Source organism: Phascolarctos cinereus, unplaced genomic scaffold, assembly GCF_003287225.1.
Source record: "Phascolarctos cinereus isolate Bilbo 61053 unplaced genomic scaffold, phaCin_HiC Scaffold_3;HRSCAF=262, whole genome shotgun sequence".
Classification (NCBI taxonomy): domain Eukaryota; kingdom Metazoa; phylum Chordata; class Mammalia; order Diprotodontia; family Phascolarctidae; genus Phascolarctos; species Phascolarctos cinereus.
The window spans coordinates 243,470,875-243,493,060 of NW_027555736.1; the positions used below are offsets into that span (position 1 = coordinate 243,470,875).

General features: G+C 36.6%; 1 protein-coding gene across 1 annotated transcript in view; it reads right to left on the bottom strand.

The window, feature by feature from the left end:
* Positions 1–854: 854 nt before the first annotated feature.
* Positions 855–22,186, bottom strand: part of SGPP1 (sphingosine-1-phosphate phosphatase 1) — a 46,556-nt gene continuing 25,224 nt past the window's right edge. Inside the window, exons 2-3 of the mRNA XM_020986517.2 lie at positions 11,174–11,263; positions 855–3,217 (exon numbers count right to left, since the gene is read on the bottom strand). Of these exons, the coding sequence (XP_020842176.1) occupies positions 2,666–3,217; positions 11,174–11,263 (642 nt within the window). The 3' untranslated portion in view covers positions 855–2,665. The remainder of the gene's footprint in view (positions 3,218–11,173; positions 11,264–22,186) is intronic.

The window sequence follows — 22,186 nt, forward strand, 5'->3', positions numbered from 1 at the left end:
GAATCCTAGCCTTGCCACTTGCTTACTGGGTACACTTGGGTGAGTCACAGCCTTTGTGAGCTTATATTTCCATTAGTAAATGAGGTAATACAATTTACATATGCTATCTACTTTCACAGGGTTATTGTGAGGAAAATGCTTTGTAAACCATAGAGGCCTACTTTGCATTGAGTTATCATTTTTCAATGATTATAAGGAACTAAAAATTTTTCTAATTCCTCTAAAAATCCACCTCGTTATAACTTCATTCTATTTGCAAAAATTCTCTTTTCTCAGCATGCTGATTAATTTGGGGCATTCACAGAATGCTAGTAATATCAACTACAAATACCAAAACCACAATTTTGGAAATCAATCCATCTTCTTTATTCCTGTAACTGTTAGCTATAGATCTAACAATTTTTTAAAAGGGTACCTCTGAAACAATACATTTCACTATAATGCAAGACTGTTACATAAGAATAAAAGGAAGACCCACTGGATTGCTAAGGAAGTGCTTCACTTCCCACCAAAAAGATGGTTACTACCTCTGTGACCTACGACAAGTTCACATATCCTTACAGGGTCAGGCCCTCCAATGCTTAGCATAGTACCTGGCCCAAAACAGGCACCACATAAAGACTAATTAACTAATTGACTAATAAGTTTCCTTAACAATAAGAGGAGTTGGACTAAATCACCAGAGGTCTCTTATAGGTACAGAACTAAGATCTGACAATGACAAAAACTAATGGTTTAATCTTGAATGAGCTACATATAGGCTGTTCAGGGGAAAAGCCTTTTTGAATGAAAATTCTAACCATCTATTCAAGATGTCTACCAAATAGTACAGAAACAAATCTGTAGAAGGAAGAAAATCTTAAATGTGGTTTTTATTTTTAGATACATTTAGCATAGGATAGAAAAAAATAAAACACAATGAATATGGTCAAGCTAACGTTTTAAACTCAACATAAATGCATTGCATAGTACAGAACTGAATTGTGGAAAATATTCCCTTGAATTCATTCTTCTGAACTCCAATTTGGAAAAGAAAAGTTACTTTCTCATCTTTAAAAGAACAGATATCATTTAGTGCCTGTAAATTTTAATGCTTGAATTGCAATTAACAGATTGAATGTAGGCCAGCTGCCATAAACCCAAGCTCCCAATTAGAAGACTCTGTTGCTGCAGTAGCTATTATTTATCAAAACAAAAACATTTTTAAGGCTACTCTTGGGTCTACAGTACAGATATTACAGTAAAATCACCAATATGTTACCCTGATGTTTATGTAGTAATTCCTCATATATGAAATTTAGTTCTAGGAAACAGTGTTAGCCTAATTTCAAAGGAAATTAAACCTCAAAGTATGAAAAGTAAACAGAATAAATGACAACCTAATACTGTATCCACGTTTTATAAAGAGAAAAAAATAAAACTGAAAAATTGTAGGATCTGGAGATATAACTACTTTCTTTTAACTTATTTATTCTGTCTTAAGTCACTAGTAAATGGTTAAACCAGAAAGATTAAATTAACACTGTCAACTATAAGCTTCTGGAAATAATTTAAGAATGTTATAGATGCACGCTGAGTTAACATTCCATCGTCCCAGTCTAGATTCCAATTATGTTTCCAACTGCTAGAAATACTAACCTGCAATATGATCAAGACAATGTACAGAAAAATCATCTTCTTCCTCTAACTTATAATGCAGCAACAACCAAAAAATCCTACGGACCTCACAATCCATAGCTGTTAGGTTACCGAGAAAGTTTAGGTCATTCTATTTATTAACATATAAGCTACCGTGTAGAGTTTACTTCTAAACTACTCAGAATTCTTCTCAACATAAATTAAAAAAATATTTCCCTAATTATGTGTCTTTGAAGATAAATTATCAGTCCTATTTTTACATCACAGTATACATGGCATTTCTTAATTCAGCAACAGAAAGGCACAATTAATAAGCATTAAAATACAGTACCTGAATCATTATAGAGATATCTAGAATGAATGCAAACCGAAGTATTTTACACTGTACACAGAACTAAATAAAACAAAAAACAAAACATTTTGAATGCACAAGTTAATTTTACTTCAAATTTGGTCCATTAAATGCCTCCTATACAAATCAGTAAGTATAGCAAGAAAGGTGGTAGGAGGAGGCAATAAACAGATAAGTGGTTTGCATACTAATTCTGTTTTCATTAACTGTGTAATTAAATTAGGAAATGGCTCACATTCTAGGTACAGGAAATTTTTTTGTCAGGTAATCACAACATACCTGGGTTAAATCGAAATACAAAGGCATAACTGTATGCATATTATTTGTTTATTTATAGAGCTCCCATAGTTCATTAAGACTTACATATAATATATATTAGGTACATAAGTATCTATTATGTACCTAATATATATTATATGTAGATCTATAACCCGAATTATACATAGCAATAAAACACCCCAAAACATCATACTTAAGGGATATCCATGACTTTCTCCATGTTGAAATTGCTCAGCATTCTCCAAAACAATATCCAGATGCAGTGGTAAAAAGCACTGTATGTTTCAGGTTCACTTAAATACCTATTTAAGTAAAATTCCTGCAAAAGCATTGATCTGACTTTTGCCTCAGAATTATTCTCACATACTGCCATCCTTCCTCGTAAGGGACAGGCCATCAAGAAAGGCCAATGAAGGAAAATAAGCAAGGAACCAGAAACGTGATAGAGAAGCCAACCATTCCATAGGTTATATAACGATAAGTAAGTTCAACTTCCATGCACTGTCTTGCTTTTCGAACATCATCACTTTTTATACCAAACATTTTACAGGCTAATGGGATAGTGATCTTTTTCATCACAATTCTCATTAGTAGCAAAAATACCATTCCTATTAGAATCCGTAATATGACTTTTCCAAAACGAGTCACAGTGATGGAGGGAATAGTTAAAGGTAATGTATCAAGAGGAGGATCTGACATCAGACCAATGTGGTAAGCAACATGAGATCCACATGCAATTCCTGCACCACTGCCCAGGATCTGAGCTGTATCTCCTCGTGATGTACTCCAAGTATCAAGGGTGAAGGAAAAGATCCCCAGGGCTAAATGCAAACTGATGATAATTAGTGGAGAATATTTATAAATCTGGTTGAAGTTATCAATCAGCTCCACATACGGGTAGAAGACAGCTAAGATAAAAATAGCATACAGGAATCCAGCAACAATGTCCTGAAGATAGAAAGAAAAAATAGTTTTAGTCATGTGTAATTTTGCTCTTTTAAAGTTAAGGCTTTTTAAAATTCAGAACACTGAAGGACTATTAACTTTAAGAAAACACTAGTGAACAAAATAAAATCTACACAATGAGTGTAATGAAGAATAAGTAAAAGATAAAAAAAATTCTGCCATTTTTATAATTAATCAAAGCTTAACAGACATAATCTCAAATAAATGAAATTATGTCTAAAATTTAGGATAAGTTGTCACAATAAAAGAAAAGTCTGATATATGAACTGTTAAAGGGTTTCAAAGAAAATTTCATTTTCATGTTTCAAATATAAAAGCATGAGCATAGCAAAATCAAATAACCAAACAGTTTTTTACTGTTATTGGGGGGGGAAAAAGATGATATTTAGAAAATATCCCCATAAAACTTCAACCGATATTATTCTGACTGTAGTATGCAGTAATTAAGAAGGGACTGAATCTTTGGGCTACATACTGCCTGGAGGAGGGATTTGGCTCCTTCTTTGTCAGAACTGGTCTGAGGTTCAGTCCTGCTATAACTGTATACAGCCTTAACCTCACTAAAAAATTTTAAGAGTTAAAAGTGAGAGGAAGAGGGAATAATTACTATAATTATTCATCATCTTATACTAGAGTGATGATTTCTGCCATAATTTTTTCTTAAAAATATATCAATTTCCTTTTTTAAAATTATCACTTTAAATTTCCAGTGGTCCTCCTCTGTCCCACTAAGAATTCTCCCTCGTATAGCTGAATAAAACAAGTCAAACATATGGCTCATCATTCCCCAAATGATAAATGGTTAAGGAATATGAATTGCAATTTTCAGAGGAAGAAATCCAAGCTATCAATAGCCATAAGAAAAAAAATACTTTAAATCAGTAATAATTAGAGAAATAAAAATTAAAATAATTCTGAGATTCCACTTTACACCTTTCATTCAATGAACATTTATTAAGCCTACTATATGCCAGGCACTGTGCTGAGATCTGAGGATACAAAAAGAAGTCCCTGCCCTCAAGGAGCTTACTATCAGATTGGCAAAGGTGACCAAAAGAAAAAAAAGGGAAAAATAACAAATGCTGGTAGGGCTATGAGAGAATAGATACAATAATGTACTGCTGGTGGAGCTATGAATTTATCTGACCATTTTGGAAAGCAATTTGGAAATAGGCCCAAAAAGCTATTCAACTGTGCATACCCTTTGACCTAGCAATACCACATTAGGACTACTGTATACTAAAAGGCTGGAGGTAGTTAGGTGGCTCAGTGGATAGAGCTTTGGGCCTGAAGTCAGGAATATGTGAGTTCAAATCTGGCCTCAGACATTTTCTAACTCTGTGACCCTGGGCAAGGCACTGAACCACTGTTTGCCTTAATCCACCAGAGAAGGAAATGGCAAACTACCCCAGTATCTTTGCCAAGAAAACCCTATGGACAGCCCTGACTTGCTAGGGTCCATGGGGTCACAAAGGGTTGGACAGAACTGAACAATAAGACCAATGTTTAAGAAACAACAAATGTGATGAATACAGAGAAATATGTAAAGATTGACACGAACTGATAAACCATGATGTGGACGGAGAAAAGAAAACAACCTACACAATAATGACAATGTAAAGAACAACCCCAAAATAATTAAAGACCAATGTTCAGAGATCATAAAAACAAAACGAACTGAAAACATTTTCTTTTTTTCTGGCTAGGCAATGGGGTTAAATGACTTGCCCAGGGTCACACAGCTAGTAAGTGTTATGTGTCTGAGGCTGGATTTGAACTCAGGTCCTCCTGAATCCAGGTCCAGTGCTCTGTTCACTGCGCCACCTAGCTGCCCCTAAAAAATACTCTTAAAGAATGAAAAATTGTGAAAAATTCACAGATGCTCATATCCTTAAATTGCCTAAAGGTTTCATATGATTAAATTCCAGACTTAAAGATTTCACGGTTATAATCGTTGCAAACACTCATAACAGTTCAATCTTACAATGTGCTTTACTTATATTACCTCATTTATTACTAATAACAACTCAGTAAGGAAAGCAGGCAACTATGAAGAGGACTAATGGTCAATCTTATCCAATTATATCTACTTTGTAGATGAGGAAACCAAGGCTCAAAGAAATAAAGGTGACAAGTCCTAAGACACACAGCTAGCACTTGTCACACCTGCAATTTCTGGGCTTCTAAGTTCAATGGTCTGGTTTCCACTACACCACGCTCTCTATCTGTTGTTTCAAACAGAACTTTACCTGACTGCTACAGTGGTCTGAGAAGGAAATACTGGTAACATGGAGCTCTAGCTTTATTCTTTAAATCTCAGACTCCAAATACTAAAAATAAATACATAAACAAAGACCCCAAAGTTTACTCTTCTACAAACCCATGTGTGACTGTCTTTTGTTTACCACTGTGTTCTCTCCTACCCACTACGTGATTTTCTATGGAAGAAAAAGAGCCACAGAGACAGGCAAATGTATCTGAATATTTGGTTATAACAACAGAAAGCTGTTATTAACTTCTTCTTTTCACCTTTAATGATGTTTTAGACTTAAAACCCTGGCTTAGTTACCCGGCACTCAGCTTGGAACACAAAAAGTTCTAGGCACCTCTCTTAAGGCTCTGAAGTACAAAGCAGCTGCACATCTGCACCAAGAGAGGGTATTTCCTTACCTAAGTTTTACATGGCAAATATCTAATACCTAGTTCAGCAGTGGGGAACCTGCAGCCTCAAGGCCACGTGTAGCCTTCTAGGTCCTTGGGTCCGGCCTTCTGACTGAGTCCACGTTTTACAGAACAAATCCTTTTATTAAGGGGATTTCTTCTGTGATGTTTGGATTCAGCTGAACTAGGCCCTAGTTCATTCTTCACATACTAGCTATCACAAGGATTTATACTTCCATGAAACTACACTTTTTATAAAATATATGTTTTATAAGATTGATACAAATGAAATTAACTATATTAAGAATTTTTTAAAATTTAAATGCCTATCTTAGGTAGTATGTATTTCCTCTAAAAGGTTTGTTTCATATTACCTTAGTAAAATAAAAAAAAAAACTGGACTCATTGAAATGTCTTTAAAAAACTTTTTTTAACCATTGAACTTTACCATTAGAAACTTTCAAAACTGAAAGTTACAGTCAGCTGAGTCAATTTGTACTTTAACAACTGCATTTTTCAATATGACAAAAAAATTCCTTATTTCTTTTCCTTACTTTAAGTTTTTTATGGTTTCATGACAAATTTTCACAATGTAATGTTATATTCAGTATACTACAAAAGCACTTTACATAAAAATATTATCTGGTGGCAATACTGGTTAAACTATTTAATCATTTAAGACAGTGTCCCTCCCTGCCTGTGAGAGGAAAGTAAACTTTGATAAAATTGGCCTAGAACCAAGGAATAATCAAGATCATGTGATGAACATGAGGGACCCTGTATTTGAGCCAGTAAAAGTCCATCTGACAGCAAAAATTGGTGTGAAAATATAAATTAATAATAAAAAGCTCCCTATTCTAGTTAAATTTAATAAGATTTCTACAAATGAACACTCCAACAATCAAATTTATGATAAAAAAAAGTTTTTAAAAAGTGAAATTTATTGTATATAGTTAAGGTAAGTATTGTGGAAAACTTTTAAAAACTCTAAAAATGATCAAAGGAGGTCACAGGATAAATGAGCTGGAAAGCTTCAGAAATCATTTGTCCAAACCATGAATCATGAACCTTCTTGTGTATGATTTCCCTGACAAATTATTCATCTAGCCTCTGTTCAAATGCTTTCAGAACACTATTGGTGCATATACTGTTTCCAAAAAATATCATATCATAGATCTCCAGAAGATTCATGGAATGTTAAGGCAGGAAAGGACCTAAAAATCATCTTATTTTATAGACAAGGAAATTGAGGCCCAGTGTTACTTTTCTCTATCTCTAGGAATGCAATTGCTGATAATAAAGTATATTGTTAGAGGACAGCTCTTTTATTAATAGAGGTACTACCACAGCTTGACAGTTGCAATAATCATAGCTATTTTCCTAAAACATTTTTTCTCTGCTGCAATTATATAAAAACTTTTAATATGCTGTAGTTATAGGCCCAATGTATAATACATTAACATGTAGTGTTAATGTCACAAATGCAGAAGTATAAAATAATTCTTTGGAGATAACTTGATTCAAATAATTTTAAAATAAGATTTGTTTTTTTTTTAAGGAAATCAAAGTTTGAAAGCTTGCTTTAAAAAAAAAAGTTATACTAAAGCTCTTCTACTACTTTCCCATAGACTATGGAAACTGTTACAACTATCAGCAACATTGAGGAAATATAATAAATGATTATGTTGTTTCCCCTCAAAAAATGTCCTTAAGGACAAGAATTTCTTCATTTTTGTCTTTGTATTTCCAGTGAGCAGCAGTACTACTTAGTAAGAGCTCAGTAAATATTGTTGATTATATTTTAATAAAAAAGACAGCACCAAATAAATGCTGAATAAAGCTGCCATTGTGGAATTGAGAGGAGATTGCTACAGCTCCTTCACCACTGAGCTCAGATGACTGCTTTAAAAAGTCATGTAGCCATTCATTAACAAATTATAGAAAAACCTCTGCTTGCTCTTCTGAGTTAATTTTTGAGTAACCATTGAAGAGAGTAAAAAAATATACCAAAGAAACTGGTCTGAATTAGAAAAGATGTTAAAATTTAAAGCACTGGCAATTTAGGAAAAGTTATCATTTGTAGTTCTGTCAAGTGCCATAATGTAAATAAAAGGGCTTATCAGTAATAACTCAAATATCCAGTTATAAAAGTGGTAAGATACAGAACCTTGATGACTTTTCATAGTCATGTGTATACTACTATTATTCTTAATACTTTCAACTTGTCCTTGATCTAAACTTTTTAAAGTCAAGAAAACAGAGGACACATTCCACTGGTGATAACACACAAAGACCCAAAGAAACAGTAGCTCTTCTGACTGATAGGCTGTTCTGTAGAACCGACCTTGAACAGTCAAAGGGGGAAGATGGTCAGAACCATGGGTGATGCTATCATATATTCACTTCATTCATACATCTTTTTCAACTTGTTCAAAGACTTAACATCACTGAAGATGTAAAAAATAGAAGAAAAAAAGATCTTGGATCACAGGATCAGAAATGTCTCATTATTTCACTACAATTATGTACATTAGTACACACAAAGACAGCATAATCTTTGGGAACCGTATCAATGTCAACGCATATTTCCCTTCTACTAGTTGTTGACCCCGTCTGAGTCTCAGTTTTGCCACTTGTAAATTGTGGATGAGATTTACATGACCTCCTTCACACAGTTGTGAGGAAAGCCCTTTGTAAGTTCTAAAAGTCTAAATCTCAATATGCTATATAAAAATTGGTTATTATAACTATTACCTTCTGATTCAAAATTTAAAGGAGAACACAAACTTTTGAGGACACAGATCATTTAATTTTCATATTCCCAGCTTCTAGAATAGGACCTACCATATAATAGGTGCTTAATAAATGTCCATTAAATTTAAAGAGTATAATAACCACTCAATCCACAAACATTTATTAAGCACCTACTTTATGCCAAGCACTGAGCTAGGTGCCTGGGAAACAAAGACAAAAATAAAGCAGTCCCTAGGCAGCTAGATGGGGCAGTGCATAGAGCACCAGCCCTGGATTCAGGAGGACCTGAGTTCAAATCTGGCCTTAGACACTTGACACTTACTAGTTGCGTGACCCTGGGCAAGGTCCCTTCACTCTACTGCCTCACCAAAAAAAAAAAAAAAAAGAAAGAAGCAGCAGTCCCTACCCTCCACGGATTTTATGTCAGCAGACATATACAAAGACAGGTAAATGAAAAAACATATACAAAACAGAAGGTAATTTGGAACAAAGGCGCTAGCAGCTGGGGGATCAGGAAAGGGTTCATGTAGAAGGTGGCGCTGAGTTGAGGCTTGAAGGAAATAAGGCATTCTAAGAGGAGGAGGAGGAGGAGGAGACAATGAACACATTTCAGGCATGGGAAACAGCGACTGCCAAGGCACAGAGACAGATCTACCTGAAGGTGAGTGATGTGTCATGAGGCTTGAAAGAGAAGTTGAACAAGTTGTAAAGGGCTTTAAAAGCTAACAGGTAATCACCTGATTTTACCATGCTGGGGAGTAACATGGTCAGAAATCACTTTGACAGTTACGTGTAGGTTGGAATGGAGTGGGGAGAAACTATACTTAAACGTGGCAGTTACGGGGCCGCTAGAGACAGGCACAGTGGATAGAGCACTGGACCTGGAGTCAGGAGGCCCTTAGTTCAAATCCGGCCTCAGACACATAACACTTACTAGCTGTATGACTCTGAACAAGTCATTTAACCCCAATTGCCTCACCAACCCCCCCAAAAAGTGGTAGTTATCCTTGAGAATACGTAGTGTTATGTGTCTGAGGCCACATTTGAACTCAGGTCCTCCTGAATCCAGGGCCGGTGCTCTATTCACTGCACCACCCAGCTGCCCCTATAGTTGATTTTCTAGAAATATATGCAAACTTTGCTAATTTTCAGAGAGAAACTAAAATAAGGCACACAGGGCATTCAGATTACACATTCACCAGTTGAAACATATATACGTGATAAAATTATTCTGACCATAAACTTAAGGTTAAGAATCAGGAAGAAAAAAAAAGTATACCTGAAATAAAATGGCAATTCAGAGGATTTACAGATAACTTTAATTAAAAGCAAACAAAATTGTCATTAGAGTAGGTTTTGATGCCTTCTAGAGATCCCTAAGTGACAGTAAATGCTACCTGGGAGTAAGGAATCTGAATGAGAATTGATGATTAAAAGGGATATTTTTTATGGGAAAAAAAGTAATAGAAAGTATTAAAAAAAAAAAAGAACACTATTAGATCATTAAAAGTAAAGAAACACTGATTATGGCAAATAAAAATATCAAGGATCATATATTTAACTCCTTGGAACACAATCTCTTCATCTGCAAAATGAGGGAGCTGGGATTCAATCTAAAGTCCTTTTCCTTTCTAATGTTTTATGATTCTAACTAAGCACAGCCATCACCTGATGCTCTGTGTGATGGTTGGACTGCATGCAGTTGCACAGTCACATAGGAGCTCTCACCTACTACAGAAAGTACTGAGCTACTGCCAATTAACAGGACCTGAAATGAGATATTTTTAAAGTATCAGGATACTTTGGGCTCACTTTTTCAGCTAATCACTGAACTCAGGACTTTCCTTACATTGCAACTCTCAGTCAATTGAACCAGAACAAGGCTTGAATAAAAAAGAGAATTAAAATCTGGAAAATTTGGGGGGGATTTCTGTAGGGGGAGGGAAATTTGAAAATATCATCCTCATTCTCAGGCATTACCCTCCCCCAACTGATATTGGCTGATTGTTACTAACAAATACTTGGGTATCCATAACATATAAAAAGCTAAAGTCTTTACCTTTGAGAAGTTTATATTCTAAATGAGACAAGGCAGATACACAAGTATCAAAAAAGTGCTTTTTCTTCTGTTCCTATTTTTCCTTTTCACTTTAAATTTTCATTCAGTTGCTTTAACCTACAAAAAAATTTGGATATCCAAGGATATGTTTCCATTAGATTTATTTAAAATTATATAAGTCAAATTTTCTTTAAAACTTTTGGCAAGGTTAAAGTATAATTACGGATTGACTTAAAAGGTATTTCCATCACTGATTTAGAAGTCTATTTGGTGAAGGGAAAAGATTTTAATTACTGTATATAGATCTTGGCAAGCTGCTCTACATGTTGATATTTTTGGAAAACAAAATTAGAAGAATTTCAAATTATTTTCCCATTTAGATTTCACATGAGTTTATCATCATGACAAAATTACTTGTTAACGTTACAAGACATAAGAGGTATGAAGGGAAACATTTTCCTTACCAGAATGGAGTGCATTCCCAAGTAAATTCTACTTAGGCAAACCAGAGAACACCAGCAGGTGGCAATAACCAGTCCATACACAAGAGGATACTAAAGAGGAAAAACAGAGAAAAGATTTACATTTGAACTGAGCTTAATACAATAAATGTTCTGGTATTCTAAGATGTAAATTAACTGGGAACCACTCCTTGTCAACATTTGTCCCTAGAAAGGGCTCCAGACCATGCCAGCTCACCAGTCCTCTGAGGGGACAGGGCAAATAAATACGCCTAATAACAGAACGGAACTCTGGGGGCTCCTGTAGGGATACGACATCAAAACGACTCAGTTCCTGGGTGCTCGTGGAATCTTGGCTTCCCACCTCTGACTTCTCAGGTCCGAACCCACTAACCAGACTGCATGCCCATCTCACTCAGCCTTTGGATCCTGGTGCTCTCCAGATAAGCTAGCCTGGCTCCTCCCTTTATACTTTCTCTCTCTCTCTCTCTTTTTTTTTTTTTAACACAGATGCTTTCTCCTTGCTTGCAGGCAAAGATGGGCCCTCCTCCGACCTCTGAGATTTGCCTAATGACAAGCACTCGTCTATAATGCCTCAGGTGGGATATGACATAAGTAAACCATTGATATTATCCATGATTACTTGCACAGCAGAAGAATCATAAAACATATCATTAAAGACATGCAGGAGAACAGAAGGATTAATCAGAGCAGTCCTTGTTCAATGTGAAGTGTCCCAATCAATCTGACGAGACTAACTTTGTTAACTGAATTTGTATAACTATGTCTGAGAGTAAGTATCATCTTCTTCAGCTATAGGAACTCTGGGTCTTCAAAATATCCTGTTAATTTGAATTGAGGAGTTCCTAAGAACTGTGTATCTTATAGACAATGGGGAAGGCAATCAAGAAGAGGACAAAGGCTGGAGCCTCCCCAAGTCAATAACAACAACAATAGCTAGCATTTCTAAAGCCCTTCAAAGTTTGCAAAGACTTTACAAATATCTTCTCTTTTCTCACAACAACCCTGGAAGGCAAGTGCTAGTACTATCCTCATTTTACAGATGCAGAAACTGAGGCAGAAAGAGGTTAAATGATTTGCCCAGGGTCACAAAGCTAATAAGTTTCTAAGGCCCAATCTGAACTCGGGTTTTCCCGATTCCAGGTTCAAAACTTAACCAACTCTATCATCTAAGATGAAAGAGAGCTACTCCAAACTGTCTTCCCCATGGACCACTCTGCCTCAAAGCACCAAAGTTTGATTTTTTGGAACAGCAATTATTTAACAGAAATGACAGTATAAAGTGTAGTGGGGGAGGGGTGTTAATCAGTGGAGACTCTTCAATTTGATGAGTTTCCTAACCTAACTGATGAGATCAAGGGATGTGACCCTTTTTCTGGCAGCATCGGAGAGGCACCTTACCAAGGAATACAAGTATAAGTCCTGGAGCTTTAAGTGATTGGGTTTCAACGAATGGGGCAGCCTTAGAAGTTTTGAGATTTTGAGAGAAGACTTGAGGGTTGGGAGGATGAATTCCCCTCAGAGGAACCTCCCCTTCCTGTGCTCCATAAGAGTGAGCTAACAGTTGGTTCCTATCTCTAAGAGTCAGGAAGTAGAAGTTTAGGATTTAGGCCAAAATGGTGCCTTGCAACAGAAGTATATGCCTGAGAGGAAATATCCTGACAATAGACTCTCCCAGCTCAATAGCTGGTAGTAATCGGGAAACACGGATTTCAATAGAAGCACATGGCAGAGGCAAACAAATGTGTGGTCTTTTCAGCATATGAGAAATTCATGAACAATGTTTGTAGCAACCAAAGACGGAGATGGAGGCTTTTGGATTCCCTAGCCAGTATGATGATTGTAGAAGCAAGAATTTTAGCTGAGGAGGGAAATTTTTTGAATAGCACTAGTTTTGGTAATTACCTTGTGGGCAACCCAACTTCATGAGTTAGAGGATCTTATATTCAAGAGAAAAGAAAAGTTTCTGATTCAGAAAGCACCTCAGAAAAAAGGAAGACATCCAGAGTTACAGCATGGCGGCCAACATGGGTAGCAAAGCCCATGTGTTACTCTGACAGTGCAGTCCAATGAGAAGGGAATAGTTCAGCAGTCCCTCAAAGTATGTTTATGGTGTGGTCCAACACTTGGCGAGACTGTATAAGTTGGATTTGGTGGGAATGAGGGCTTCACTGGAATGTCTTCTTCTCCTTGACACTTTCTTCTCTCTCTAGATTTTCAGACCACCACTCTCTCCCAGCTCTCCTCCTGCCTATCTGATCACTCCTTCTCTGTCTCTTCTGCTGGATCCTCATCCAGATTATACTCTCTAACACTCTCAGGTGTCTCTCTGGGTTCTATCCTGGGTCCTCTTCTCTTCTTCCTCTATACTTCTTCATTTGGTGATCTCATCAACTCCCACGGACTTAAATCTACCTATCTTGCCCTCTACCTGTCTCTGCTGACCTCCAATCTTGCATCTCCAACTGCCTTTATAAGACATCTCAAACTGGATGTCCAGTAGACATTTAAAACCCAATGTGTCCAAAACAGAACTCATTATGTTCTCCCCTAAACCTTCCCCACCCCCCACTCCTAACTTCTCTATTATTAAGGCAACATACCATCCTCCTAGGCCCTCAGGCTCACAATGCCCATGTTACCCTGGACTCCTCACTATCGCTTATCCCCCATATCCAATCTGTTACCTAGGCCTGTCAATTTTATCTTTGTAGCATCTTTTAAATACACCCCCTTCTTAACTCTCCCACAGGCACCACCCTGGTGTAGGCCCTTATCACCTCATACTCGGACTACTGCAAGTGTGTGCTGGTGGTCTGCCTGCTTCAACTCTCTCTCCACTCTAATCCACCCTACATTTAGCCACCAAAATGATCTTTCTAAAGCTCAGGTCTGATCATGTACCCTTGCCTCTGCTCAACAGATTCCAGTGGCTCCCTACTGCCTTCACGATCAAACACAAAATCCTGTATTTGGCATTTAAAGCCCTTCATAACCTGCCCCCTTCTGCCTTTCCAGTCTTTTACACCTTACTCCCAGCCAGAACTATCTGATCCAGTGACTCTCGCCTCCTGGCTGCTCTACAAATACAACGCTCTTGGCTGTGGGCATTTTCTCTGGCTGTCCCCATACCTTGAATGCTCTCCTTCCTCAACTCCACTCACTGACTTCCCTGGCTTCCTGTAAGTCCCAATATATTTTTCTCAACTTTTCTTAATTCTAGCACCTTCCCTTTTGATTATTCTTTATTTATGCGGTATGTAACGTATTTGTATATATTTGTTTGCAGTTATATTCCCCCATCAGCTTGTAAGCTTTTTGAGGACGGGGACATTCTTTTGGCTGTTTTTTTTTCCCAGTGCCTAGCGCAATGCCTAGTACATAGAAGGAGCTTAGGAAATGTTGATTAATTAGTTGATGTCAGAGGGGTTTCCCAATAAAAACCCCAAATTCAATTCTTTTCTTGGGGGGAACTGATGGGTTGAATACTAAATGTGTTTTCCATATATCTATCTGTTCCTGGGCTCCTGTGGGTCTTCTGCATTTTAGGCATTTTCTGTGAGATAAAATAAAGACTATGCCATACCCAATTTCTTTATTGTACTCTGGTTGTTTATATGGGAGCTAGAGGTCCCTTATATCCACATTTGGAGAAAACTAGAAATGAGCTATATACCCTGAACAAACCTCCAGTGAATTCAGTAGCTCTTTTATGAATACTATCTAGAAAGCCATGGATAAGAATTTAAACAGGAGAAAAAGGAATTATGGATGAGATGCACCTGTGGGGAATGGAGCTCTTCCAATGAAATCATTAAACAAGTTACTTGTATACATGCTTACGTACACTCTAATTGCTCTCCAAAGGTAAATTAGGGTCCAAGAAATCTTACCATATGAAAGTGGCTATACAGTCCAGTGGATGAAAACTTTGGACAATGGGTCTGTTTAATAAAAAACCAGCTATATGACACTACCCACAGAAGTGGGTAGTGAAGAACTTAGAACTCAGGAAGACATGAGTTCAAATCCTGCATTAGGCACATATTAGCTGTGTGACTCTGGACAAGTCATTTAACCTCTGACTGCCTCAGTTTTCTCACCTGTGAAATAGGGAGAAAATGGCACCTAACCTGCCAGGGTTGTTGTGAGGATCAAATGAGTTAACATGTATAATGTACTTTGCAAACCCTAAAAGTGCTATATGTTATTATTTTAGCTATTCATATTATTACCTGAGTTAGGATAAAATATGATAGTTAAGATAAAACATAATAATACATGTAAAAGTATTTTGTCAAATATTATTACCAGATGAGAGAGAACTCCAATAAGTCTGTCACTCAAGAAGGAACTTTTGATACCTGAAAGACTTGAAATGCTGTATGCTAATGACCCGATCAGCTCTTTTCTGAGAAGATCTTGACATTTCTAGTCGAGGACAGTTCAACTAGAAACGAAATGGACAAAGAGCATTTTGGCTCTATCACATCACTTACAAAAAAAACCCTTACTACTCTGTGGTCTGATGCCAATCTCGACATGACTTGAATAAAAACTAACAGCAGTAATCCAATTTCAGTTACGCAGTTTGACTTTAACGCTCCTTTTACTTATTCTTTGGGTCAATTAGAAATTGGATCTTCTCTAAAAATGTATTTCATCATATATAATATTGCTCAAAATCAGGAGAGCTGTAAATTCCACAGAAGAATAGATTTAGAACTTAGAGGAAAAGGAAGCAAGAGTAAAAAGCTAAACTTGAAATAACATCAGTTAATCTTTCTTCAGTGTTTCTCCACTTAGAATGTGTTTCATTTAAGACAACTAATCCCTACTAAAGGATGTCTTTCCATCATGCGTAATGAAGTGGCAGCCTCTTAGTGAATTCATGATCACCTTCTGCTGTTTCTTCTACTACATCTGTGTACTAGTTCTGTTGATCAGGTGATAGAAGAGAAATCTCAGCCTGTGCTACAGAAACATCATTACTTAGGAACCACTGTTCGCAGTAAACTAGAAATGAAATATAGGAAATTTTTACACACAACAAAGATCAACCATGAAGAAAGCCTAAGAAATGTGTCTTATTAATTATAAAAGCAACTGAATCAACTTAAATAAATGTTTGATTACTTCTCTGTTTCTCTCCTATCAGTCTGTCCCTTCCTGATTTTCCCCTAGATCTTTACTTGAATGACAAAATATTTCTGGGCTAACTGGTCCAGTTTTATATTTATTCAATAATTAAACCAGGATTTTTTTTTTTAGTTGCTGGTATCATACTCAAAGCATTCCATGTAGTCAAAAATCTATCACAGCTTGTGCTATACCAGTTTAAGTATTCAAGAATCCAGGGTCCTCCCCTTACAGTCATGAGGCACAGAGCACAGTCTGCTTTTCGACGACCAGCACAAATAAGTATAGAAAGGCTCATCACCAATAGGCTACTCATGACAACTTACAAAATGAGGAAAAATAGCAAACAGCCCACCCTGAGGGCAAAGGGTGCTCAGAATCCCACCTATAAACATCAATTTAGCTGTTGCTATTCTAATGACCAATGACATAACATAGCATTGCAATTTTATCAAACTTGACATTCTCAGTATAAATGAAAGCAATCAACTGGTCAGTATTAAGTGCTTACTATGTGCCAGGCACTGTGTTAGGTGTAGAAGAAAAAAGAGCTAAATGGTTTGCAGACTCCATTTAGAGAAGTAAATAAAAAAGACTTGTGTTCAAAGACAACAAGAAACAATTTCACTGGTCACTTGGTTATCTCATATGGTAATGCTTCTTATGATAAGCAATTATATAAAGGCCACTGTGAAGATAATTGTAACATGAAGATAATTACCAGTATCTATGGCAGAGGATGAAGAGGTAAAGAAATACTTTGAAGAAATCAGTAAGACCTTCCAAATTAAATTAACAAATATTTCAATACTTGATGATTTCAGGGGATATTTGGCATAGGGGAGGAAAGCAAAACATAATCATTACCTTTATATAGTGCTCAAAGGCTTACAAAGAGCTTTACACATGTTATCTCATTTGATCCTCACAGCAACCCTGTGAGGTAGGTGCTATTAGCATCCCCATTTTACAAATGAGGAACTGATGTATCCAAAGACAAAGGTACTTGCTCATGAGCACAGAGTAGAATTTGAACTCAGGTCTTCCTAACTCCAAGTCCAACACTTTATTCACTGTGTCCTACAGTGCAGGAAAAAGAAACCATAAAGAGTCCAAGGACTTGTGAACTATATCACGCAATTATAACAGGAATATTTTCTACAAGAGGAAAGTCAGGAAGCGCTGGACACGGTGGACACCAAGTAACACTGTCCTTCCCCCACTGAAATAGCTTATATTTTATTAGATAGGCAACAGTTGGTTACTCATATGAGAGTCATTTCTTCACGAATTCATTCATCATTTAGTACATGCCTGTTATGTACCAGGAGTTATGCTATGCTGCAAGGACCACAGAGATCACAGTGAAATAATCCCTCTTCTCAAGAAGCTTACATTCTATGGTGGAAACAATACATACAAAGAAAAGTGAGCATAACATACATAAAATGTAACAACAAAGTAATTTCTTGGGGCTTCAGTACTGGGATGGGTTGGGTGGGGAGATCAGAATGGGCTTCCTGTAGGAGGTGGCACCTGAACTGAGGATGGAAGGAAGCTAGGAATCATTTTTAAATCAGCTATTCATGTAACATTCACCCACTGAGCTGTTAGAGCAAAAGCCACAATCAATAAGAAGAAATAAAAATGAGAAGCTATGGCACACAACTGAGGTAACCAAGATCACCTATTTAAAAACTGATGGCAAAAAATCTGTAAATTGTTAACATAATGAAAGTCACAAACGACCACTTCATCATTTTCTAAAGAAATTTAGCCAGTGTGAGTCAACTGCTGCAACAAAGACAGCAGGAATAGGCAGTCCTCATCCAGCAGACAGCTGGTCTTCCTGCCAAGCAGGATGATGTATGGCCAGAGCAATACTGCTTTAGAATAATGGAAGAAGTATGGGTGGAGTTAATTACCTCATGAACAAAGCATTAACTGATAAGAAAACAAGTCCAAAGAGAGCTTGATGAGAAGCTCAACTAAGCCAAAGCATCTTTAAATCGTTGAAAAACGAAGCTAGAAGGTAGATAACGAACAGACAAAAAATGGCAAAGACCTTAAAACATTCCTAACAAACTCCTTTCACCATCAATGTCAACAGAGGTACCACATTTGGTCTCTAAGACTGCAATCTGTGATGTGCTGTATGAAGAAGGTGAAATGGCACTAAAGAAAGATAAGACTGGAAGAACAGCAGAATGAGACAAAACATATGCAGAAGAGGTCCATCCTGGTAATAGGATCATTGTGAAGATGTCATGGGATCAATTCTGAAAGCACTGTAGAGAAAAGGAGACCAAAAAGTAGGAGGAAAAAATCTTACACCTAATCGCTGCCACACCCACACACACCCACCCACACCCACCCACCCACCCACACACACACACACACACACACACACACACATACCCATAGAGCTTCAATGACTTGCATACAGTCCAATGGCCAATATGTGTGCCAGACTCCAATCTAGTCCTAAATCCAGGCTAACTCTAATCACATCTCATGCATGGTACACAAAATATTTTCTTGATTAAGAAAATCAAATTAAGTATTTATTATACAGATTCTAAAAAGATTAATTAGCATGATGAAGCTTTTTGGGAAGAATTGATTTAAAAACTACTAAAAAAAGACCTATGAACCCATGAAATCTAAGAAACTAACAATAACAAATATTCTGCTTATCTTTTAAAAAAATTAGAGATACTTTATCTTCCCATCATTTTGTTCTTATTTGTATCTCTAGTGTTCTTATGCATATATTGGGGGGGTAATGCTATTTTCTGTAACAAATTTTAAAATCTGGTTCGCTTGCAGGTTTCCCACAGCAATATTCCACAATAGAGCACATCGCTGTCAACACACAACTGACGGAAAGATGTAAAGAATACAAGATCCCATTGTAATCATTTATTTATTTTTTAGAAAAGCTTTAGATTTATCAGAGCAAAATGCCATCTTAAAAATTTACTACTGGGGCAGCTACGTGGTGCAGTGGATAGAGCACCGGCCCTGAAGTCAGGAGGACCTGAGTTCAAATCCACCTCAGACCAAACACTTGTTGCTTACCAGCTGTGTGAGCCTGAGCAAGTCACTTAACCCCAATTGCCCCCCTCCAAAAAAAATTACTTCTAACAAAATATTTCTTCACCCAGACATCAAGATCATTCAAAATTCCTTGAAAGATTTTTTTTAAAAAAAGGAATCTTGTTCACTAACTCTCTGATTATAAGCACCGGGTGAGATATAAAACGTATTTGTCAAAAAGTGTTCACTATTGTGATTCTCTTATTTGCAGATGACATCTGGCTGATCTCAAACTCTGGAAATCTGCTGAACCTCAAGGAAAGGTAACCATAACCACTCAAGAGTTTAATATGCTTATCCACAAAGGAAAAAAACCAAGCAGAAAAAGAATGTCTGTTGCCTAGAGGGATGCAGTTGTATGGACAACCTATCAGGCAGGTTCATCAGTATTATATCTGGGACAAATTACAAATGGCAATGAACTGAACCCAGAATTAACCTTATGGAAAGCAGACTGGATGGCCTTCAGGAAATTGCAAAGTTCCTTTATTAACTCCAGACTTCTCCCAGAAATAAAGGGCCACCTCTTTAATAGCAATATTCTTGTAATGTTCAAAGATGATTGTGGGACATGAAACACAATGGTTTTTAAAGAACTGAAATTGAGTACTATATGGAGGAGAGAGGTACGTGATGGGTGGGAGCAGGTAGAAATATATTACAAATAAAGAAATCTGATTAAGAACAGCATATTAAGGGATGTCAGCAGGGAAATGTATGATTGAGAAAGAAGATGGGTGGGTCACACTGGGTGGAATGACAAGTAGATAGTCTGAATGTTCCACTGGTTATCTTTCAACATCAGGAGAAAACCAGTATGGCCTCCAGCATGTTCAGTATATCTCCTGGGATGAATTTATGGGAAGACATGGGCAAGAACTAGGGAAGAAAATGGCAAACCACTTTAGTATCTTTGCCAAGAAAACCCCAAATGGGGTCACAAAGAGTTGGACACAACTGAAAAATGACTGAACAATAAGTGGGCAAGAATATACGGGCTGGGCCGACATTGCTGGGTTGTAATCTGCATCCCAATCTATTAGATCGTATGCCATTTTACACCACAGCCTATTCAAGTATTAATTTTGTCAACTTATTTTAAAAGTATTAAGATAAAGGGGGAAAAAAGTGGAATTCATGAATGAAACAAAGCCTATCACCACAGTAACTGCAGTCTTTGGGCCATGACTGCAAAGCTGCCAAAACCCAAGCTCATTTTTAGCCAACTCTCTGCTTTAAGCAGCTTGGTCACTTGCAGTATCTGACCCACTTTTCAAAACTTTCTTTTCAATTTCACAATCTGAGAATAACTAAATGACGTATAAAGATCCCCTCTATCAACAGCTACAGAATTTTTCTCAAAAGTAAATGAGTAAGAATTGTTTTATCAGAGGATGATGCATAAACTCATATAATTACATAGCGAGAGGTTTTAGTATCATAACTTTACAACTGGGAAGGATGTTAGAGATTATCCAGTCTAACCTGATCATTTTACACCTGAGGAAACTAAGGCACAACGACTTTCCCAAAGTCAAACAGACAAGTGGGAGAGTTTGTACTTGAAGCAGAGTTTGTGATTCTAGCCCTGGTCCTCTGATTTCAAATCTAGTGCTTTCAAGGTTTTAACTGCTGAATAAATTTTGGTTTCTAGGTTATTCCAATACTTCCCAACATCTAGGAGTAATCCTACTATGTGCATGGAACAGGAAAAAACAAGAGCAGGATCTTGGATCTGGAGTAGTTGTGAGAGTTTCTAATATAGCTTCAGAGTAGGAAGGCCTAAGCCTGGCACTTCCTTGTAGGCCTAACCACTGAAATGAAGTTAAACCAAGGGTACTGTTGGTCACTAGGGGGCCCCAGTTCCACATATGCTAACTTGGGGGACAAAAGCCCCTCAGGACCTTTGATTCCTTCACTCAGACTTGTTATATTTTATTTCTAATAATACAGAAACATAACATCACAGAACGTTATTACTGAAAAGGATCTTATAAGGATCTTTATTAGCCATAACTAATTACAGTTCAAAATAACTTCCAACAAATTTTGAAAAATGTCTAATTCTTGTAAAGTTGCAGTAGATATTAGCAAAAGATTTTTAGAATTAGCATTTCCAGGTAGGATTTAAATTTATAGTAATTTTAAAACATATTCATTCTATGCATGTAAGAAAAAAAAAATGAATCCTGGTCACTGTGTATTAGTGAAAACAGAATTTCCTTGAATACTACTAAGTAAATACTTACCTGTTCATATATTGTACAGGTTCCTATTAGAATGCAAGCTCCTTCAGGAAACAGACTTTTAAATTTTGTTTCTGTGCCCTGGCACTTACTTATAAGCGCCCTTCACTTAGTAAGTGGATTAAATTATGTCAAATATTACCAAATTTCCCGTACTAAAAGCATAAAACAAATGAAATAAAGAGATATAACCTCAATTGAAAACTTTGCTGATAGTACTTTCTATGCCACTAAACTCAGACATACAGTTTTTCCATTATATTTAACAGAGTTTTAAAAAGAATAGGTGGGACATTTAAGTCGACAAAAGTAGGAAAGTCAAATATTAAATTTACTGAGAAAATTTGGAATGAATAATTTAGTCAGCATAAAATAAGAATTCAAAGTAACATTTTTAAACTATAGTCCTGAAAAATTATAGTTTTGATCTATGCATTAGCCTGGCTCCCTTTCAAACAAGTAAAAAAAAAACCCCAAACTACTAGTCAAGTAGTAGGTTAGATTCTGCAGG